This window comes from Centroberyx gerrardi, chromosome 13, assembly GCF_048128805.1.
Source record: "Centroberyx gerrardi isolate f3 chromosome 13, fCenGer3.hap1.cur.20231027, whole genome shotgun sequence".
NCBI lineage: Eukaryota > Metazoa > Chordata > Actinopteri > Beryciformes > Berycidae > Centroberyx > Centroberyx gerrardi.
Window position 1 is genome coordinate 21,448,509 of NC_136009.1, and position 23,936 is coordinate 21,472,444.

The window sequence follows — 23,936 nt, forward strand, 5'->3', positions numbered from 1 at the left end:
CGATATAGCGGTCTAACTCTAATAAGGATGTCCTTTTCATTCGGCTGTGAGTGGGCTCTGGTGCTCTGAATGGGCGTCTGTGAATGGGCTGGTCTGCTCTGGACAGGGTTTCCCAAAGGTGTCGTCCATCAGCGACAACAGGCTGCGAGACTGAGATGAACCTGGTGCTGATATGTTTGAGTCCTGCACCTGTTATGTGATTTTTCTCTTCTGTCGGCCAAAGTGGAATCATTATTTAGATAGCAGGCATTTGTGCTTCAACAGATAGGACAGCAGATAAAAGGAAAGACTGGAGAGAGTAAAATGTACGACAAGTGACAGGTCAAGAGCCGAATTTGAACCACGATGCCACTGATGATTTTAGTCCTTTAGCCCACACTTTAGTTGCCGGGAAACCTCCAATTAAACACCTTTTGTAATAATCTGCTGAAGTCTTTCCTCAGTAATTTCATCATAAAACAAACTCAAAACCTTAGAATCGACCGTCTTTTTATTCCACATATCCCCCTTAGTTGGGGATAGGAAACTCAGCAGGACATTTCAAATGGAAGCAACAAAAAACGTATAGTATCCAATACATTCCTTCCATAGAAAATAACATCAATCTCAACATTATTTACAGCCTTCATTTTAGAACATCCTTATTTAACAGTGAACATGCCTTTGAATCAATTCTGTTACATTCTTATACGCTACAAACAGCTGTCTGGTGGTAAAATAAAACTTTGCAGACAGCGAGTTGATATTGTGTTGTGGACTGTCTGTGCCAATTAAGAAGTGCACAAACGTTTTACCACAGTAGAACTAGCATCCTTTAGTCGTCTTTCACAGTGGAAAGTTATTTACAAATTACCCCTTTCCCAACACAGTAAGTTTACAGCTAAAATACATTTTCTTCCATAGATCCTGCTAATCTGTATGTTGATTAGGACAGAGCAGCAGGTCCGCAGTACAGATTTAAAGAGCGTCTTGTGCATCCTGAAATCAAATTATGTGCTTGGCACTTCAGATCTACATGGATGTAAACATGATAACTCTATAAAGTTTCCTCACAACACCATATATCCTTCATGAAATAAAAAAAAAAAGAAAGCTGTTAAGAGTTAAGACTTGAGTGCTAAATGGTTACAGACACAACCTACTTTCATTTAAAATAAAAATGATAAAAAAAAGGACTTCTCAGAAAAGTCTTTGGCAACACAAGAGCAACAGTAAAATCTTTAAAAGCATTAGCAATGTCTTAATATAAAATAACTACATTTTCCCCACTGTGCAAATGGGAGCAAAAGGGTTTCCTTTCCTGCATTTTTTAAATAAGGTCTTAGTGCACACCAAGCTGACGACCATATCTCTGTAACACATGTCCATCAGTACTTCTTCTGCTTTTTCTTCAACTTCAGCAGACTCAAATTCAAACTCTTGGCTCCGATGATAATGTATCATATTAGTGACTGGCCTCCTCACACTGAACACATGTGGACGTCATGAAGTCATCCGCAAAGTCTGAACAGCTTCATCAGTCATTCCAACTGTATTGCTCTTTATGCAGGATGAGGCATCATCATCATCGTGCAAGCGACAGTCTGTAGTTTGCGATTAAAGGAATATTACCCGCTCCTTGTCTGTTTTCACCACATCCTTTGGAAACGGAGGCGGCTCCGGCGGAGGAGCCTCGATGCTCCTCCTGTGTACGCTGAAGGACTGAGACGTTTTGACGTTGCCGACCGGTGCCAGAGGGTTGAAAGCATCTGGGGGGGGGATGAAATATGAAATAAGGCGACTTGTTTTGTCTGGTGACAGTTTTCTGTTTCAGTTGATATTGAATTGTGAGAAGTCTGATTTAATGCTGGATGTACATTTGAAGAGTTTGCATTGCAAAATGTTATATACCTATTATCAATTTAGGGGAAAAAATCATTACCTGAGGTTCATCATCAGTGTTGGGGAATGTTACTTTTAAAAGTCATTAGTTACTTTACTTCATTACTTACCTTAAAACGAACTAGTTACGTTATAAAGTTACTCTTTCTAAAAACGAACTTTCTAAACTAACTGATGCCAAGTGTTTTCAATTATTTAAAATGCAATGCAAGACTATTGTTGTCATTTAAAATGCAATGCAAGACTATTGCTGTCATTTAAAATGCAATGAAGACTATTGTTGTCATTTAAAATGCAATGAAGACTTTTGCTGTCATTTAAAATGCAAGACTGTTGCTGAGGTTGTACTGTCCCTGCACCACATACATCAGTGTGTACTGTGTTACTCTGTAAGTTGTTCAAGTCTGCACATATCTGTATTTGGTGAATGAAGTGATTGTGAGAGGCGGTTTCAGTTTTGCTCTCTGTACCTGAGTAGAAGATCCTCTGGGGACTTGCAGTCCTCTTGGCTCTCAGACTGCCTCCTTCTTTCCCCGTCACTCGGATAGGAACCACCTGGCTCATGTCTATAGACGCTGGATGGGGAAAGACAGGATGGGGTCAACGTTGGGGCTCATAGCTTATTATATAATCACTTCCAATGTTCGAAGCTGTTGTAAAATTACGCATGAGACTGTGTTACTTCATGCACTAAACGAAAATCACCACTCATAATGGTACTTAATGGAGCTGGATGATTTGCAAGGAAATTTCAACTTAGCTGCGGGGTCGATAATCGCCTGCCACCAGCCACTGAATCGTTTTTGCTAGATTCAGTATGAATAATGAATAATGAAGAATAATCAATAATGAATAATGAAGTTGAAAACAAAATGGCCATTCATTCTGAATATCAGGCAAGGCTGAAATGCTGGAATGGTACAAAGAAAAAAAAAAAAGAAGACATGTAGAAATAACTGAGAGGGGTTAGAAAAATCCCAGAATAAAATTAGCGAGGTCAAACAGACTGAACGGAGCTAACACAATCAGTTACTTAGCAACAGCATTACTCAGCTACTGCTTAAGAACTACAGTATATGGCTTGAGTAACATGTATTCATTATTATCTTTACAGTGAGCTTTACAGTGATTTTAGAACCAGAAGAGCATTGTTGGCTTATTGCTTAAATCTGTGTTCACACTGCTAGAAACCAGATTTCCATATTTATGTCTGATGGCTGATTTGGGCCATCCAAAAATTCAGCTGCAGCTAAAAGCTCCACACCAACAATCAAGGAAATGAGGCAGCTGTGGTCAATATGCAAATGTTTCTCTAGCCGTAGAAAATGAATGAACTTCTGGTGATTCGTTTCTGAGGTCGTTTACATTGTGAATGCATGCTTAGAATTTAAAGATGGATGGAAAAAGTGAAAACGTTTTTTAAGTGATTTAGAAAGGAGGCAAGACATGGCAAAATGAGGTGAGCAATATGTAAAGACTTGAAATTCTAAATTGACTGTATATGGACACATAAGACGGTGCCAGCACCCTGTGTCCTGACCTGCGCTGTGCGTTCTCTGGTGGGAGCCCTTGGTCTTGGAGCTCTTCTCTTTGCCCTTGCCGAGCGCAGCCAGCTTGGTGGGGATCTGCTGCTGCACGGAGCCGGCCTTGTGAGCCTGGTTGGTGGTGCTGATCAGGTGGATGGGCACCTCGGCCTTGGGGGGCTGCGGGTTAATGCTCTCCTTGCGCGGGGGCACCATCGGGGGAACTTCGCTGGGGTCGGTGGTGAGGATGCTGGGCCGGATGTTGGGCTTGGGGGTCAAGGTCAGAGTCCCACCTCCGCTCCGCATGTCTCCTCTGAACGACTGGGAGTGAGACACCTGCGAGAACTGGGGAGAGAAAGGAACTGCATTATGAAAACAGTAGTAATGGCCGTTGAAAACTTTTGTAGCATGTTAGTTCCAATCCTACTGTAACAGAAGATTTCAAAGACCTAGATATAGCATTTGCTGACTGGGTGTGTAGATTAGATTATACCGTGTCAAATTTCTCAAAAACTTGTTTTGTATCACAGTCTATGTTCCATTCATTATACAGTGAGCACACACACAACACACTGAAACAGCAGAATACACATTAGGACAAATAACAAAAAAATAATAAGGGATATTCATATTCGTATCCCGTGTCCCACCTGTGCGGGATCCTCATAGTTGAAGTGTCCCGGGTTTGCTACGGTCATGTGCTTCTTGAACTTCAGCTGCTGCTCCAGCCGCTCCTTCTCCTTCTCCACTATCTTGGCGGCCTCCCTCAGCCGCTCCAGGTCCTGCTGGTAGGTCTCCCTCTGCCTCTCCAGCTCGGCCCTCTCCTCCGCCAGCCGCTCCTCCAGCCTCCGGCACTCCTCCTCCCTCTGGAGCAGCCGGGCCTCCAGGGTCTCGGCCTGGATCCTCTGCCGCTCCCTCTCCTTCTCCCAGCGCTGCTGCTCCTGCCGGTGCTGGGCCTGCAGCTTGTGGAAGTTGGCCAGCTCCTCCTTTTGCTTCTCCAAGTTGCGCTGCTTCTCCTGCTCCAGCAGCATGTTGCTGCGAGGACGGGCGGGTCGCTCGCGCTCCGACAGAAAGGCGCGCTGCAGCTCGATCTGGCTGTCCTGCTGGGCGATGATGGCCTGGGGGGAACAGGAGGGGAGAGATGGGTGACATTCTGCCAAAACAGTTCAATAAAAACATATGAAAATGAAATTGAGAGCTGTACACCATGTGCAATGATATAAATTAGTTGTACTTATTTTGATATATCGGAAAATTGGATAGAATAAATCTAAATTGCTGATTTTGACATTTTGACATCAAGATCATTTTTTCATAAATCACAATTTAAGCATAAAATATGTGTGTAAGAAACTCCTGGTGAGTACAATATGGATTTCAGAGCACAGATCTACAGTTTCTTACCTGCAAGCTATATAGCCTCTGTGAAAGCATTATCACCCTGTCATATACCTAAAGAGAAATAATAAAGCTCATTAAAAGAATTGCAGTGGCAAATGTTGACACTTTTGCAAAAATGAATGAAACCAGATGAAAAAAAAAAATTCACCATCAAAACCAGTTTTAGAAGACTTACCTCTGCCTCAGGGAAAGGACAAGGCATCAATGTCTCATCATCGGCCTTGAAGAAAAATAACAACAGTAGTGTAAATATTTCATACTAAACAGCCACTGCTATTGGAAAACTGTATTTCCCAGAGTCACCGTCTCACTCACAGACTGTTCCAGGCTCTCGGAGAGGTCTGTCTCCTGCAGCGGGGGGTCACCGGCGGCCGGATGACCGCTCTCCCCCGGGCTGCCCTCGCTGCTGCCTGGCCGCTCAGCTGCACCTCCGTCTGGCCAAATCAAATCATATACATCAAAACTCATTGAACACCTTCACATACACAGTATCAATCGTTTTTTTTCCTCTTTTTAGCTGCTAATAATATCCACAGAATCATGCGATACCAGTTTCATCACTGGTGTATAGAGTACAGATACACACGACAAGATGGAGCTAAGCGCAAGGTTCCTACAGTGGCCCTGATGTAAAGTTGCATGACTTCTCCATGACTTTTCATAGCCAAGCATTTCCATGACGCAAAAATCGTATTTCATCCTGGTTTGTTCAGAAAAGTTCTAAAGTGGTAAACAGTCTGGGTTTTCACTACAGTTGGGCTTGCTGTGTACAAAACCACCATCTGATGCAATGAATGTGGGAAACAAGTATTATAATACATTCTGGTATTTTTCTAAATTGACCCATTGGAAAAAAAATTCCCTGATATTCTGTGACTTCCCCAGACAATTTCAACTTCCCTGTCTGGCAAATGAAAAAAACAAAGAAGAAGAATAAGAAAAAAAATAAATAAATATAAAACAGTTAAAACAGTTATTAAACTGTCTGGTTGTCACTAAACCAAATCTAAACATCTATTTTGTACTTTTGTTAGGCTGTCATGATGTTAGCCATGTTTGACTCTTAGATATTTTGCCATCTCTACTGGCAACACACTGTAAAAAGGTAAGAAGGGTCATTCTGTAGTGCTAAAAGTGAGATAGCTATAACCCCAATGGCCTGTGTGTATCTTCAGCCCACTACAGCAACGCTCCAACTTGCATACATTATGAAAGACCAGAACGAGGCTTACTCCACATGGGGCTGCTGTCGCCCCCCGCGAAGGTGTGGGCCCTCCTGAGCGCCCCCCCCTGCCCCTGGCTCTCCTCCACCAGAAGGTTTGGATCCCTCATCCCCGAATACAGCAGGTTCTGCAGGTTTTCCACTGTGGACAGAGGACAAAACTATCAATCCTACACTGAATACAGCAATAATTCATGACCTTTTTTTGTGCTGCTCTCTGAGTCATGACAAGGTTGTGGGTGAAATCCATGGATGTATTCAGCTGGTGAAAACAGAACTGAGCTCATTTCACTTTCAGTTCGACCGGTGCAGCGAGGGGATTTTCTTCAGAATTCAAATATGGATCATCTTATGACATGAGGCAAGGATTTTCCTATCCAGCCAATTCAGAAATATTTAAGAATGAATGCTCCGTCATTAGTAGATGAATTGTAAGTGAAAGTAAATTGAAAGTGAATTACCCCAGCTGTGAATGACAAACATCAGTATAAAAGTGACTCATGTCCAAGACAAACAACTGTTGAAGGACATGTAGAGAGTGACCTGTATACTGATTAGGGATGGGACAATAACCAGTATTACTATATGCTGCGGTAATAAAAAGATAATGGTTATGACACCGCCACTAATATTTATTACCTTGATCACTGCGATAACCGCAGCTCTCGTCTGTCATCATTGATGCCCTCTAATAAATTGTTATATAAATTGTTATATTCATGTTGTTGACTGAGTTAAAGTGGATGCAGGCCAGTAGCACTTTATTTGAGATGCATTTGACTTTATTTCACATGCTGTGGATTTGTATTTGTGTTGTTTAAAACCATCCATACGGTTTCTAGAAGCTAAACCAGCATTTTATAATTTTGTTTTTTAATAAAAAAGTAAAATGTCTTGTGATTGATATGATAAATTAGTAAGTAGTAAGTAACTGAAGCATATTACAGTACTGTTTTAAAAGTTTTTACCTTTTCAATAATTATCAAGGTAATATCGTATATGGAGATAATTTAGATAAATCGTACTATTCATATCGGCAGAGGCCTACTGATCCATATCCTTGATTAGAGAGTTGTAACTGTCGTCTCTGCTCCTACCTTCAGTGATGGCTCCTTTGAGCAGCGTCTCCCCCTGCTGGAGGTCGGCGGCGTCTCCCCGGAGCAGCAGCCTGCTGTGGGACGCTTCCTGCCCCGTCACGGTCTCAGTGAGGGCAGCGAAGATCTGCAGCTTCTCCGTCAGGCTTTGCGCTATCTGGGCGTCCCGCATCATAAGAAACTCTGGACAGGCAACAAAACACACACACATATCAATATGAGGCAAAAATACATCTTCATGATTGATTTGTGATTGTAAATTCTGTGCAAATGCGGAGTATTCTTTCAAAAACCAGACTTCTATTGGATAGTGCTGGGTTGAAGTTCCCACTGCTGCCTTTCTAAAAATATATGAACTGAGGGTTAAGTGTCTTGCTCAAAGGCACCTCAGCAGCAGTTATGTTGTTGTTAATTTTCCCTGCCCACATTTTCCCAGCCAGTCTGGGGATTCAAACTGACGACAAGCCTGCTTCTACACGACTACATAATGTTATCTTGTGTCTCCCCTCAAACAAAGTGGATCCCCTGATAAGCTTTACTACTAGTTACTACTACTAATACTCTCTGCCGTCTCTTACCTTGGTATTCTCGCAGTCTGGCAGCTCTGGTCTCCTGTTCGCCGTACAGCTCCTCCTCTCCCTCCGGACAGCTGGACCACACAGACAGTATCACCTTCTTAAAACACACTTTTATAGACTTGCTTTTATGTAATTGTTTTCTTCATTTTGCCGACTTTAACTTAGTAATTTCTTCTGTTTGTTGCTTTCTGTTTTTAATCAAATTTTTACATATTTATTTACTCTTATTTTAATTTCTCTTGAATGTGTTTCCTATTTTTATCTCATTATACTGTATATATTTTACTATTCTTGTTGTAAAGCACTTTGTAAACTCTACTTTTAGGCTATTGTTCCCATCAAAAAACCCACAAAAACCCAGACTGTCCTCCTCCTAAAATCCCCGGCTCACCTGTCCACAGCTTCCCGTATGAGGGTCATCCAGGTGTTGCGTCCCTCTCTGGAGCCGGTGTGGATCTCGTACATCACCGGCTGGCTGGAGGAGGTGCAGATGAGGAACATGGCTTTGTCCTCGTGGGCCACTTCCCTAATTATCAGCCTCTGGAGGGAGATCACCGGTGGCTTGTTATCCTGCAGTTAGAGGGGGAAACACAGGAGTCACCACAGGATAATAATTATATTTCAGCTACATAAAAAAAATAACTATCTCTACACTCTAAGTTTATTGTAATATATAAGGAAGTTGGAGGGAAATGAAGTGATGTTTGAGGGAGAACTCACCACAGCAGCAAATATTAGTTTCTGATCTTTTTCTTGTAAGAGGAGGAGAACGTCTGAGAGCAGCACAGCAAGGATGTCTGTAGGGAAAGATAGACGATCATAACAACATCAAAACCATAGAAATGCTATGGGATTTTTCTCAAATAAGTAAACATGTCATCCTCCATGAATGATTCAGGCATCCCTAAGACCAACGAGTAACAAGATGCATCGTCCCTCCAAGTTTCATAAAAATCAGTCCAGCGGTGTCTGAGATATCACCAAACCATATTAAGCTTTAAATAATATATATGAATTCCAGTAAATGGTAATATTCCGCATGTATCACTTTTCTTTAACTTATCAAATAAAGTCAGTGAATCAAGGTTCGAAGCTAACCTTTGTTTCTACCGGACGCGGCCTTCCAGGTGACGGTTCCCTCGCGCAGCAGCGTCCTGCTGTCCTGGATCAGATCCTCTCTGCGGAACAGCCGGCCGTCCTTCAGCCGGCCCTGGGACTTGGGCTCCAGACGGAGGCTGATGTCTCTCAGACGAGCCGCTTTCTCATAGTCGTCGACCTGGGCGTCGACCTGGGAGATCGTGTCTTTGATCAGCGCCAAGGCCTGAACCAGAGACTCGTGTTCCTCTGTGTCAGCTGCAGGGAGGATGAAATACAATCGTCAGCCAATCTTTATTTATGTAGCAACATTTCATACAAAAAGCCCTTTCCAGACAGCATCAGTATTACCAGGGAAGGTCGGTAATTGGATTTCAGTCATTTCAGTCAGTCATCCATCCATCCATTTAGTGGGGGACTGTGCAAATGTGTCACCCACTGTACATCAAGATAGACAAAATTCTCTTCAAGTGGCTCCAATTAACTGTAAAGAGTGATGCTGCTCTCCCCTGCCACTGGTTGTATGGCTCTTGTAGTAGAGATGCCAGGTCGAAAAGAAGTCAGTAATTGAATGAAACAGAGATATCAATCCAGATGGGGTGAAAATTATCCTAGGACTTAAGAGTTAAATCAAAATACAGTAGGTAATTTCAGCCAGAATTTTCACCAGGATAGAGGAAAATCACTGTCATGTTCGCTCTAGATGGGATAAAACTGAGGTAACCTGAGGTAATAACTGCCAATCAGCATACCTCCCCTGGTAATACTACAGCCATCCAAGGAGGGATAAATAATGTAAATGAAGACTGTACACAGAAAAAAAGAGCTTGATTAAAACAGACTGTAAAACTTTTCTGTTCAATTTTTTATGCAGTGCTGAGAAATAAGGGGTTGCATGGGATACACCAGGGATTCCCAAACTTTTTCATATCGAGGCCCTCCAAATACTTTACTTTACTTTACACCAAGGGTTTTGTCCCTAAACAACCTCATCTGAGAAGAGTTTTGTTGTTTTTATCTCAGAGTATCTAGACAATAATGCAATTCTACACTAAATCACAACTTGCTGTTAGTGAGCTGATAGCAACAGTGGGGAGAGTGAATAACCAAAACAGTTATTCTTACACATTCTGTCATTGTGCGAATCTCTTGAGGGTGAAATAATAGAGAAATTCAAGCATTCTTCTATTTCTTGGGGACCCCCAGGAATCCCTGCAAGGACCCCTGGTGGTCCCCAGATCCTAGCTCACAATACATGTCTCCATACTGCAGGAGAGGATCTGTGCATCTCTAGGATCAGGATGACACCCATTCTGCATACTACTACTACTACTATATAATACTGTGGAACCTACGGTAATGACTGTGTTGTTTCATCTCTAAGTCACTGAAAATGGCTACTAATTGGTGCTACACAGAAATTAACTATGCTTGTGGAGATGCAGGTGTGTGATGAGTGGCTGTTTACCTTCAGTGTTCTGTATGATTCGCTCCAGCAGGACGGGGTATTTTGTGATGCGTTGAGTCACCAACAGGAAACACTCGGGGACACCCAACCTTCTCACCAGGGGCAACTGACCTATTTTCTGTAAAAAGAAAAACGCTCCACATTAGCTCTATGTAGGTTTTTAAAGACTTACTGATATATATTCATTCAGTTTATTAGGTACACTGATCTAGTACCCAGGAAGGCATCTGCTGCTATAGCTGACCTGACAAGGACCAGTGTTGGGGTCGTTACTGGAAAAAAGTAATAAATTACACATTAATCGTTACTTTTCTTAACAGTAATTAATTACTTTACTTATTTCCCCACAAGACAAGTAATTAGTTACATTACTTTTACGTTGCACCCTGAAACGACTGTGCTAGGCTTACTTGTGTTCCTTGGGCTAATAAATATTGTAGACCAAAGCCCACATTACCAGCAGAAGCATCAAAATAATGACAGACACAAAATCGTTCTTTTAAGTTTTTAATAAAAGGTAGAGCCTACATTTTGACTTTCCGAGTCGTATGTATCACTTTGTTGGCTCGTTCATGTGCGCTCTACTCCAATTCCAATATTTCCGACATGACTTTAAGGCAGGAAAACACGAGGGGAATCTTTCGATAGATATTATGCCATGAAAAGAGGTTAAAAAGGCTAAATAATGTAACACAAGTAAAGACCAATTTGTTAGATCAGTAACTGTAATGTGATTACTGAAATTGGAACAGTAATGCCTTACTTTACTTCATTACAGGAAAAAATAAAGTTATTAGAGTAACGCCTTTTGAAACACATTACCCCAAACACTGACGCGGACTGACAAGTTGTGTGATCTCTGAGATGTTGTACTGCTGTTGCATTGTGGGGGTATTTGCCCGTTTGTGACCCATCTGCTATCTTCCATGATTCCTGCCATTCTCCTCTCAACAGCAAGCCATTTTCCAGACATTGACACTGCTGTTTGTGAAAAGCCCCGTCTCTTAGATACTGGCAGTGGTGCGCCTGGCATGAACGACAACACCGCACTAAAAGTCACTCTGGTTTCTCGTTTTGCCAGTTCCAATACATTTCCTTGGTGTAGCAAATCCCGACCACAGGCCTCACTGTGTCTAGGAGCAATCCACTTTTGTGCACCGAATACGCTGACCGCTGAGCGTAGATCCCTTACCTTCATGAGGCTCTGCAGCTTCTTGTTGTTCTGCAGCTGCTCTTTGTAGAAGCCGACAGCGTCGCTGTGGTGGCTGCAGAAAACACCGTAACACTCCTTCATTTTCTCTCCCAGATCGCCTGAAAACTAAACAAAGCAAGAGGATTGTTAAGGTCTTCTTTATAACATAGTGATGATATGAACCAGTCATGAAATTTAATTTACATGAAGGCTGAATGTAGTTCACCCACATAAAAAATAGTCATATTGTTGCATTGAATTTACTGTTTATATACGTGTGAAACCCACAACCTCTTTAGAAGTCTCTAGAAGTTAGGCTGTATGTAAACTGCTCATCTCACTTCTGTATATCATACAGATTAGCATATTAACTAGGTGTGGGAAACAATTCAATATTATTATTAATATTCAATATTATTTTCTTAATTACTTAATCCCTCACAAAGGGAGAGGGAGTATTAGGGAATATTATTTGAAAATTACAGTTTTACTATACTTATATTCTTAAATAATGAAATGGATGTTCATCGTATTGAACTGCATGGTAATATACTGTATATATCATGTGATTTGCATTTGTTAGCAGATATCATTATATATCAATATCAAAATAATTTGTTATGATTATTGTGATATTGCCCATCCCTAATATTAACCAACCTAAAATAGGTAAGTTCACTTCAATTTGGCTTAATTGAACAACAGGATCACCTCACTGATCTGACTTAAGCAGCTGATGCATTCTTGATAATTCGTCCCATCACTAAAAACACAAACGCATTTGATTCATGTCCTCCTAAAATGTAATCGTATGTTTCACTATCAATAACTGAACACTTACAGGGTAAAGCCAAGAAAAAGAAAGTTCTGGTAGTTCTGTACTGATTCTGATTCCTCAGTCAGGGAAATAACTGAAAACAGAAGTAATAATGTTTCCCTAGGAATGCCGTGCCAGTGACACAGCATCATTCCTTGGCTGTGAGAGCAAACACACCCATCTGTAGTCCCTTACACAATGTTTCAGACATACCAGCCATTCTTCCGGACACCTGAACACTCACTCAACACATGGAGAGAGAGTGAGAGGAGGGCAGAGAAAGGAGGATGGATAGGGAAACAGACAAAAGGGGCTGAGCAGGAAAAACAGGAGTACACACATTCATCTGCTGGTTGTATTGTCCTGCCCACACCATGTAATTTTAGATCACTGGTGAACTAAACCTATACAACTCTATTTTTGTTACTACGTCTTAATTAGGGGGATGGGATGTTATTCTCTGCTGCCGCTCCACTTTGTTATTTAAGTTGATCAAATGGATGTATTTTTACACAAAAGCGTGCCTGGTGCAGCTTTAAAAATGATCCTACCCTACCTGAGAGATGAGTATATCCCCCAGCTGTGTGATCTGGTAATTGTTTGGACTGTCCGGGTCCTCCAGGCTTTGGCTGCGGCGCACTTTGAGGCAGTTGAGGAAGTGCTGGTGGAGGGTGAGCAGGACGTCCAGTCCCGGGAAGAGCCGCTCCAGCCTGGCCTCCTCCATCTGCAGAGACTCCCTCAGCTCGTGCATGTAGACGTGGAGGAGGATTTTTAAGGTCCGCACATGGTGCATCTCCGTCTGGATCAACTCTGGGAAGCGGACAGAGGGGAATGTCTTGCTGATCGTCATCAAAATAATGAGGTGACAGGTGTGAGTTTGTGATCGAAAGGTCTCTAGTTTGAACTGGAGTCTGAACTGTCAAGGAAAATTTGTGCAGAATAACATACGCTGACCCCTCGCTCAACAACTACTGCCAAGGTGCTCTTGAGCAAGGCATTTAACCCCAAACTGCAAAGGCAATTGATGCAACTCCACCCTAGGCTATTACTGTAAAAACAAATGTAATCTTAGTTAATCTGCCGAGTCACATGAGGAATGTAATAATTGTCATTGTAATTATGGTTATTATCATAGTAGGAATATTTACCATTTGTGGCCCTCTGAGTTAAAGAAAGCATCCATCATCAATTACAAACACTGTCACCTCTGCTTTAATAACAGTATATTTCTTATCTTTTTCAAAGGATGATTGTTTGGCATGAGTCTGATCTGTCTCTATTTATATACATAAACACAAATGATTAAATATGTCGAATGAAGACATTGTTAATTTAATTTTGTTGAGTGTGTTGAGTGGTTCTTTTTTACAGTTTTGGACTTTTGAACGGACAAACCCCCCTGGAAAGCCTCCAGTCATCAAGTTGAATTAGAAATCTGGTGTTGTCAGCCAATCAGGGCCCAGTATTGTGCCTGTTCTGCCTGTGAGGAATTACTCTTCAAATTCAGTCAATAAATACCCTTTTAACTAAACTACATTAATTTGCAAAGCATCATGAAGAACATCATTCTTATCTTGAACCACAGTATATTTGAAAACAAAATCATCAAAACTGAATAATATGGGACCTTTAGACAATGCACTTGTAATATCCTATTAATATTACTTCATTATAAAGACTCATAAAATTCTGCACAATAAACAGTATAACTAGTATAACTGGCACTACTGATTCAGAGTACTAAATCTGTTACTTTGACAAACAATACTAACTTAGATCATTTGTTTGGAGTCATTCAACAAAATGACTGCGATGTAATAATTTTTAGAGAGAACCAACATCTTTTCATTTGTGAAAAAGAGCAGAAAATCACGCTGTTTTCTGCCATGTTACATCTCTTTGTATTGGATTTTAGTACTGGAATAATTCTCTGACACAGACATCTTATTTTATCCTAACATACTCCCTCAAGTCAATCTGCTTCTCTAACACTATAAAAAGCTAAAGCTATAAAAAGCTGTATATGTATGCTTCATTTTTTACAAGAAATGTCAGCTAGTAACCCGTGTAATCCTCCTATCCTGCCCCATCCCCATGTCAGATCATGATTTAGCCGTGTTCCTACCATAAATGACATCCTGTCTTTTCACAGCCTCTTTGCTCAGGGCCTTGAGGTAGTTCTGGTCCACAGCTGAGCTCCAGGACTCGGCCTCCAGCTCCTGGGCGTCAGACTCCAGCTCCCCTCGCAGCAGAGCATAGTGGTTATCTGGATGAAACACAGACGGTCACATTAAGACTTATATTACACGTATTAGTGTGTGCTTTATAGTCATATGAGTGTAAACCTCAATGATTCCTTACTGGTCATATGTAGTGTTGATTTTTACACCATTTTTAAATTTGGCAGTCTTAGTCTTTTGACAAAAATGTCCTATACATGTAGCCAGATTTTAGTCATGTCATATTGATTTAATTTATTTGATTACTCACTGACAAAAATAGTAGATTTTAGTCAACAAAAACAATAAGACATATCCCAGTTTATCTGTTGATCTGAGAGCTGCACACATTCACATCTGGGAGCTGGACAAACTATGCATTTATACATGTATTTTTGTTGTAAAATGCATGTCTGTTAATGGATCATATAAACTATGTTGACAAAAATATATACATGACAAAGATAATATAACTGCTTGTCATTTGTTGTTAATTTCGTGACGAGACGCATCACTGTCGACAGATGAAAAAATGAATATGAAAGAGATATTTTCCCCTAACTGGTTGTGTTGAGTTTGGGCTACTGAGTTTTTTGTGCTACTGAATAAAAAGCATTTCATTGTACTTTGTTACACATATTAAACAGGGGGAGATTAAACCTTGCTAAAACATTGAGGACCAAGCCATCCAAGGTAAAACTCCATCAAAACTCCTGTTTTCAAGGCAGAGTTGCGACAGGCTGTTGTGATAGCGGTACAGGCAGCTTTCAACAGCTCCTCATCCCCCTCAGTATTAGTAGTATTACTGACAGCGACTGGCTGACCTTCTAGGTTGATGGGCTCAGCCGCGGAGGAAGCCAGCGACACCGAGTCTTCAGGGAAGAGCTTCACTCGCAGGGCATCGAACTCATCCATCTGCGCCGGACGGGATCTAGTTGGTATGTGGTGAGATGAGGGTCAACAGTTAAATTAAAAAGTGATGTCAGCACACACACACACACATAAACGCACACTAAGACTATATTTACGCTGCAGGCCTTCATGCTCAATTCCAGATTGCTGCTCATATCTGATTTTTTTGGATGACTAATATCTGTAGGATGTAACATATCTGACACCAATATAAACTGATGTCAAAAAGACAAATGCAAGTAAAAATAACAAAAAGATGTTACATCCAGTTGTGTAGCTATTGTTCTCCTGCTTGTTTTGAACACACTTCAGTTACAGTAAGTGCCTTTGAGTTTTGACTGCATTGAGGCGTCTCCCTGAATACCAGTCAAGTCAGCTATTTGCTTTCTTTCCATTGTTGTGTCTCGTTGTGCTCCATGCCAACGCTGGCTGAGCCAAGCTGCTGTGGGCGCCAGTGACTGTCTCAAGTCAATTATGTAAAATGTACGTGTCATGGCAATGCTGACAATTTGCATTTTGAGCGTTCAAATACAGGTCACATGTAGGTCAAACGCCTCAGGATCTGATTTTGTACCGCATATCCATTTGGCCCAGATCTGAACCGAAAAAATGCGACTCCATTCAGCATTTAGCCTTTCAATCTGACTAGAAAACATCTGATCTGTGTCACGTGAGGGGAAAAAAAAATTTAAATTGGGACACTGTCAGCTGCAGTGTGAATGTAGCCTAAGACACAAATTTATACACATGCATGCACACATACATATAGTTGCAAAGTGTGCGGCGAAAGACTTAATGACACACACACACAGTATACAGTATATTTACCAACCTGGGGCTGGTATCGTTATCTGAGGAGGTAGCAGGCTGAACACGGTACGTTTTGGGGGTGATTGTCATGCCTGGACTGAGGGAACAGCCAGGGAGGCCATGGGGGGTGGGGGGAGAAACACTCTCCCTGAACTGAGAGATAGAGACAGAAAGATGAAGAGAGAGAGAGAGAGAGAGAGAGAGAGAGAGAGAGAGAGAGACAAGGAAATAGACTAAGAGAAAGAGTGTGAGAAATTGAAAGCATTTAAGTTGAAATGAAAGAGAAAAAAGTGCAAAGGAATGAAGTTTAATTCGACTGTTGCAAACAAGTGCTCAGGTTTCATTCTTTTTTCCCCTGTCTGAATGGATGAAAAGAGAAGATCCACAGTGATCACTTCTTAAGAGTTGTTAGAATGATGTAGCATTTGTCTAAAAGAGGTTCACACACTATGACAATGTGCAGCAAAGCAAAGTGGTTGTTATGACACTTAACATTGTCATCTTCTGTATTTTGTCAGTTACTTGTATTATCGACCCAGTTGGGTTAGGGGGCTGAAACAGTCTGCCGTTTCAGAGTTTTTGATCATAATACACTGAAAGTGATGAGGATTTCAAGGATGAAAGTTTATTAGGCAATGAGAAATGCAAATAAACGTACCTTTGTTTTGTTAAATCACTATGCTCTACTATGCCGACTCACAAACCCTCCAAACAGAGAAGACGAGCCTGCATAAAAAAAGTACCAAAAGTAGTGAGTGCATTTCATGGTGCTGAATCCAAACAAAAGGCTGTTGCAAAACTAATCTAGCCCTGTGGAGAGGGAACTGGTTTGGCAAACTGCGGCAGCACGGCTCAAGTCAGACCAGCTCTCAGGCAAAGGACAACACAGGAGCAGTCTGAGCGCTGAGCCGCACCGTGCAACCCAACGCTAACAGCAAGGTGATTTATTATGGGGACTCGGGTACGGTAGCTGTTGCGCGCACCTACTTGGATCTACACTTCTTAGGCTCTTGTTCAACAGAGCATGCATAAGCTGAATGCCACCCTGCTCTTATCGACTCAGCATTTTCCTCTTTAGTCCGAGATACACATCTCTGCTGGGTGGGGCGTGAAACTGCTGATAGACTCCTTATTCCTCTGACTGACACATCCTTTGAAATCCAGCTTTGAAGTTTAAGTGTGCACCTCATTACTGCGCTTAAATGAACTCAAAAGGCAGTCATCTCTAGACATGAGAATGGCTCACCTTCACTCTTTTCTTTTCAGTGTTGTCTCTTCAACAGCCTCTTCATGGCACTAAGAAAACAAAGAAAATGAAGGCTGTTAAACCAGTGAATAAAAAAAAAAGAAGGAAGAGGAAAATATGCAGAAACTACTGGCATTAATGCTCTTTGCCCACAGCCTGAAAGGATTTTGATTGCCAACTCTGACCAAAACCAGCATGAGTGTGATGAGCCTGTCCCAGATTAAGCACAGTGGCCCACAGCACCCCCCCGGCTTTGTGTGTGTGTGTGTGTGTGTGTGTGTGTGTGTGTGTGTGTGTGTGTGTGTGTTTTGATGGGCCCTTGAGGGTCAATGAGACTGATCCACTGTTGTGTACAGAGGCCTTCACGTCAACCAGCAGCAGTAGTTGTTTTTAATAGACACTGGACATTTGGTTTTAACTTGACACTTAAAACCAAAGCTTGTGTGAAATCAGACAGAAGGAGGGCAAACAGCTTTGTATTGTGGGTGGTAATGCAGGTCATATTGAACAAATAAACTTGAACAATGCGTCAAAGACATATCAAGGGAGGTATAAACATTGAAAATGGTCATAGCACCTTAAAAAAAAGTCTCCAAAGTGTGCAAGAGCTTTGACAAATTCTGTTCTATTGTATCTAAAAGGTATTAGTTTCAAATTGGTTTCACACAGGATAACACCAAAGAGACCAATGAGGTTTGGACGTGTGTAACGTGAGATTATTTTAAAGGGAAACAAAGCACTTGTCAAATGACAGACACACCTAAAACATACACATTGTTTGACTGAAGGAGCTGTGACACACACACACACACACACACACACACACACACACACACAGCTCTCGTGCTAGCCTCTGGCTCACCTGTTAGATACACACTGACACTTCCTGTAAAACAAGAGTAGAAACGTCAATATCTCCGTCTTCAGCGCAGCACACAGAGACGCCTAAATGACGACTTCTCTCCTGAAAACTACGAGTTGGTCTGTGCAAACGGTGCTGCAATGAAATATTCTTTTTAGGCTGACCAATTCATTGAAAAACAAAATCAAAATCAGACATTTATACACCAAATGCCGTACTGTAATTGGCTGTATTTTCTTTTTTTTAGAAAAGGTGTTTCATACGTTTCCCTAAACAATGTCTTGGTGCTTTGCAGAATTCCTGAGCTACAAAAGTAAAGTCATCCACTCACTTGCTCAAGGACACTTCAGCAGGGAAGATGCTTGCTGTCACAAGGGCTTGAACCCGGTCTCCCAACTCTCTAAGTCACCCTGCTGCCCAACCTTTTTTTGCCAAGTACTGAAAAAGCACTGTCACAATTACAATATTCAGCCAAATAATTCCCATGACTTTTTTCCATCAATACCTTCCAACCCGTATTCTTTTCCTTTATTTGGGACAGAAATGGCAGCATCTCTCTGCTTCAGACATTGAGATTAGTTTAAAAAATATTTTTGGACTTTATAAAATAAAAAGAGTATCATTTTCTACATTTTTGTCTCCAAGGCCTATAACCTAGCTACTTAACGCCAATCAACAAAATAACGTTTGCAGCACTATTTGCCTAAACACATTTCTCAGGGCCATGTATCATATTACTGTCTTTAAGCGCTTGTTTCTCAGCCTCGTGGCATGTTATTAGCCATATTGTGGCTGCATGGTTCAGCCCCTCGTCTTGAGCGACAGCCACACCTCAAATTATTCACCCACACAGGGCTGGAAGGGGAGAGAGAGAGTACCATGAAATACAGGTCATTCCCTGCAAGAGACAAAACAAGACCAGCAAGTCTGCCAAGTATCCTGCTGAGGACGGAAAGACAGGGAGAAAAAAACACCAAATGCTGTGTTTGTGAAAAACAGTTTCACTGAGACAGACATGGGGCCTAATCGCCACAGGAATTGGACTATTCAAACAAGTGAAAATGTACACAGAGTTGCTGACGGACTGTCATGTTCTTGGCAGGATGAGCAAAAGGCCTTCTTGTTGAAAAGTGCCACTGCTGGTTTTCTCCCAACCAGGCCATCAACGGTTAACAGCCGTGAAACTAACGACTAGCTTGAAGAGGCCATAAAAGGCGACTGAAACCAGTGATCCATGCTACTCTCATTCCTAATAACGCCCCAAGGCCTATATTTGTATTTGTATAGTGTCATCATCACCGTGGATTTTATATTTGTCAATAGAAAACACTTGCTCACTGTGAAACTGCTCCCTCGTTCCAACACAAACACCAACTGGACTTCTTGCATTTTCCACGTTGCTTTCGCATTCACCAGCCTTGACACACAGTTTACTCATTAACTGCAAGATATAGCCCAACATCTCCCTGTGTGAGTGTGTACACAAATGCCAAAGTGTCTCTGTAAGTGTTCGCAGGTGAATCCTTACACACAAGTCCTCAATCCAAGGGGAGAGAGATGTGTGTGTGTGTGTAATGCAGTGTGAGCCTCAGCCAAGCTAGTTCCTAATTATAAGCATGTGACCGTGAGACCCGGGACCTGCTGGGACAGACTGGAAAATGTAGTGTCTTTAATGGTTGGCCAGCCTCGGGGCCTTTCCCCTTTAATTTGGAGTCATGTTCACCCACACACAGGGTGTGCTACGCATTACAAACTGTCCACCCAAGTTTCCTGGTACTTCAAATGTGAATGAATACATTACACGGACATTTTAGAGAGACTTCAAAGTGAGTCAAACAGTAAACTCCTACATTACAAGCAATAGCACAACACCCAGTGAATAAAATCTTGCCTAATGTTCATTCCAGTGTGTCAGCTGCTCCTAATACAGCCATTTGACATCTCCTGTTTTGGCTCATGTGAATGAAACCAAACTTTCTTTATATAGCGCATTTCATCAAGTGAAGTCCAATGTGCTTTACATAAAAGAGGAACAAAGTGCCAGTGGGAAAAAATAGAAGAAATAAGATAATAAAATATGTAATAAAAGGTAGTAAAGAAAAATAAATAAATAGGAACATAAGTTAAAATAAAATTGCACTAGTGAGACAGTTTTTACAGACATAAAAAGGTGTGTTTTCAGCTCACGCTTGAAAGCTGAAAGGATAATACCAGTGTTTGTTTGTTTTTAAGTCTATGCTGTCTAGTTGCCCCTCTCCTTTGCATTATTCCTGGTTTGTCTGCACACAGTCAGGATAGTTGGATAGTTTTCCAACCTTTAGAAGAAGCCATTTGCTGATATTCATTCTTTTTAAAGTATGAGAAACAACATCCACAGACTTGGAAATTGTCTGAGCTACATAATCCATCACAGTAAACATGTAACCTTCATTTGGTTTTCTCAAAGTATCTGTTCTAACGTTTTTTTGCCAGAGTTGAGTTTTTTCATATCACTGCGCGCATCACATTACGCTCTGCTTACTGTCAATCACCTGACACCCACAGTCAGGAAGAAACGGGAAGACTCCGCCAGGAAATAGTCCCTCAAAAACATGTCGCCTCACAAACTTTACTGTCACATCCATGTCTTCGTATTTGTGCCGAATGTGTTAGCCGGGACAGCAGTTAATTTCAAGCTAGGTTTGACACCGTAAAATTGTATTTTAAAAACGAGTAAATGTTAATTTTACATCCGTCCAGTGGTGCGGGAATGCGGGGAATGCCAAGGTGCATGGTGAGAGCACTGACCTGGATTCATACCTACTGGAAAAAGCACTGGTCAAGTGTCAAATGAAATTATTATCAACAGAAGTATTTCTATGAAGTTTCAGGGCGAAACAAAAAAGGCTAGACTCCTCCAAAACCACATCCTGACAGGTGTTAAATCCAGACCGGAGTGGCAGGTGTGGGCAGGTGACTGTTTACCTGTCACACAATGTACTGACACACACACACAAATGTAGTTCTAACGTTAACCAAACTGACACTGATAAAATAGGACATTAGACTATCTTTGGTAGCCGAAGTCAAAGTTAGCATGTGGAAAAAAGCATTTCATAGTTTCCAGTTCACACCGAGTGAAAAAAACGACATAAATCCTGTTTTCAGGTCGCGACATACGCGCGTTTTTAATTCGTTAACGTAAAATACCATTAGACACGTCTCTCTGTCAACATGTCTGACGCCTCTGAGCTTTTAATTTACAAACCCCGAACAACAAAGTGACCCATTAGTTTCCTCTTACCCGGTGTTGAAATGCAGCAGCACGGCGGTAACAGGAGATAAATAAACTTTTTGTGTCTCTGTTTGTCTGTCTGTTTATTTCCAGGCAAGGCAGCGGAGGGAAATCATCATATCTTTCAACAGCTTCCACTAAAACGAAGCAGTAGTGATGCCTTCGGAGGAACAAGTGCACAAATGAGGAAAAAAAAGGGGGAGTTGAAAAAAAAAAAGAAATCCCAGCCCCCTTGAATGAGCCCTCCTTCCCTCCCTAAGCATTGTGGGAATCGTATGGTTCAATGCAGCACTTTGGCAACACATTCCACAAGTTCATTCCACAAGGCTGACTGCTATTTAGACGCACCCTTTCTTTTAATTAGTAGAGACAGAGGCATCCGTGACACATTTCCACGAGAAACCTGTGTGCTTCATAATAATGCTGTAATGTTGTGGCTTTGAAATACATAACCACATTGATTTTAAAGTGACATTCTCACTGAGGAACACTGACATCACGGTTAGAAGCGGTACCCATGGAAACCAGTTGGTATACAAATTAAGATGCTTTTTTTTTTTTTGGGCCACAATAAACAACTTGCCTTCAGCTATACAGGGAAAACATGGAAAGGTATATTGTAAACCTTTTTTTTTTTTTTTAATAATTTCATTATCATCCGGCATAATGCAGCAGTAGATTTGAGTTGAAAATGTCTTGGGTTGTTTCTGCTAATTGTTAGTAAAGCTGTTTTTGCTGGATTCAAGTGAGGCAGCAAGGCCTGTGTGTTCATATATAAAGCCATTTAATTGCATCAAAGGAGTTATGACAATGTGTAAGTTAATTCAGCAAGTAAATGAGTAGTTAGGGATGAGACGATATATGGAAATTCAATATATCGCAATACAAAAATGTGACGATATGCATCGTGAGGCAGAAAAATGAATCGCAGAATTAACGTCCATTTTATTCTGCTGTAGTAATCACAAATTAGACGGCTTGCCCACAATTTCACAACCTCTCCATCGAAATTATATTATTTGCACTTTGTAATGACATTTTTAAATTGTTTTTTACATTCTAGCAAGACAATGCCGTCGCTAGAAAGATTTGTGGCTCAGAAAAATACATTTCTTTCTGCAGAGTCAGACTTTGTTGTCACTGAACTTTTATTTATTACATTGCAGCATCGTTGTATCGAATCGTGAAACCCATATCGCGAATCAAATCGTATCGTGAGATAAGCATATCGTCCCATCCCTATAAATGAGTGACTGTGTTGTTTTGATTGGACTGTACTTTGATTCAGGGAGTATTCAGCGATCCAGACAAACTGAGGTGGAATATCAAGAGAGCAACGCCTGATGTGAAGCAACTTGTACCGGGACAAACATCGACATCAGAGATGGTTGATCATCAAGAAGAGACAGAGTCAGGGATGTTGAAGGAGGGTGAAGTCAAACAGCACTCTGCAGAGGGAGAGAAGCAGGAACCTGAGACCAAGACTGGTACCACAGCAGACCTGCACCCAGCTGAGCAAGGATGTGGAGATAGAGACTTGGACCGCACTGGAAAAGCAGGTGCAGTGGAGATCTCCAAAAGCCCCGAGCCCGGCAGGATCAGCTTCCCAGAGAAAGACCAGCCAAATGGGAAGGCTGAGGAGGTGAGCGAGTCTGCAGGCGCCGGGCTGCGCTCCACAAGCATCCAGATCGTCCTTGTCATCAGACTCTCAGGAGGAGAGCGAACTGAGATCCAGGACACAGCCAACGCTGAGATCCAGGACACAGCGAACGCTGAGATCCAGGACACAGCCAACACTGAGATCTGGACCAGAGCAAACGCTGAGACCCAGGCCACAGCCAACGCCCCAGGCAGGAGGCCTCCTGCCCGGCTTCCACCCAGGAAGAGGGAGGGGTGGATCCCGTACACCAGCTCCTCTCCTGACAGCGCACCGCCTAACGCCACCAGAGGGAAAGACAAGAACCAGAGCAGCAAGCCAGGAGGTCGGTGTCCACTGCAGCCCAGGAGACAGAGAGCGGAGAGGACCCGCTGGTGCAGCAGCTCCCCCCGGCCCGACGGGGGCGCCGTGCCCTTACGCAAGAAGAAGAGTGCGCACGCGTCCCCCAGTGTGTCCTGGGCGGACGATGAGTACTGGGCTCGCTGGGACGGCTGGAGAGAGATCATCCAGTGGGGCGACGAGGTGGAGCCCAAGCAGAAAGGGAAGCAGAAGAAGCAGCAGAGGGCAAAAAGCAGAAGAAGAAAATAATGAAGCCATGAGGAGCCGTGATGGAGTGACAGAGCAGAACTTGTACCTAATATACTACATTTTTTATAGAGAATATCAGAGTATCTATATTCATGTT

The 23,936-nt window shown here is 42.0% G+C and overlaps 1 protein-coding gene across 2 annotated transcripts; it reads right to left on the bottom strand.

Annotated features, from left to right (window-relative positions):
* Positions 1-472: 472 nt before the first annotated feature.
* arhgef18a (rho/rac guanine nucleotide exchange factor (GEF) 18a) lies at positions 473-21,788 on the bottom strand. Of its 2 annotated transcripts, none has more exons than XM_078287829.1 (22): positions 21,604-21,788; positions 17,459-17,508; positions 16,871-16,938; positions 16,235-16,365; positions 15,315-15,421; positions 14,397-14,537; positions 12,828-13,081; positions 11,455-11,580; positions 10,263-10,380; positions 8,798-9,052; positions 8,420-8,496; positions 8,091-8,269; positions 7,700-7,770; positions 7,125-7,304; positions 6,038-6,169; positions 5,121-5,239; positions 4,981-5,025; positions 4,809-4,856; positions 4,055-4,522; positions 3,422-3,749; positions 2,352-2,456; positions 473-1,748 (listed from the first exon to the last, which is right to left on the bottom strand). In XM_078287829.1, exons 4-22 carry the CDS (start codon positions 16,300-16,302, stop codon positions 1,597-1,599), a joined length of 2,973 nt encoding a protein of 990 aa, XP_078143955.1. In that variant the 5' UTR covers positions 16,303-16,365; positions 16,871-16,938; positions 17,459-17,508; positions 21,604-21,788; the 3' UTR covers positions 473-1,596. The 2 variants fall into 2 exon arrangements, with proteins under 2 accessions (XP_078143955.1, XP_078143956.1); XM_078287830.1 differs by having other exon boundaries at positions 16,235-16,445.
* Positions 21,789-23,936: the final 2,148 nt, after the last annotated feature.

Bases quoted from the DNA above. Each gene is read 5' to 3' on its own strand.
- arhgef18a (XM_078287829.1), bottom strand. From the start codon at position 16,302: ATGACAATCACCCCCAAAACGTACCGTGTTCAGCCTGCTACCTCCTCA. The intron at 11,581-12,827 runs GTAGGGTAGGAT...TGCTTTGTTTAG, and splicing joins GGGATATACTCATCTCTCAG to TTTTCAGGCGATCTGGGAGA. The intron at 6,170-7,124 runs GTAGGAGCAGAG...CTCTGTCCACAG, and splicing joins CAAAGGAGCCATCACTGAAG to TGGAAAACCTGCAGAACCTG.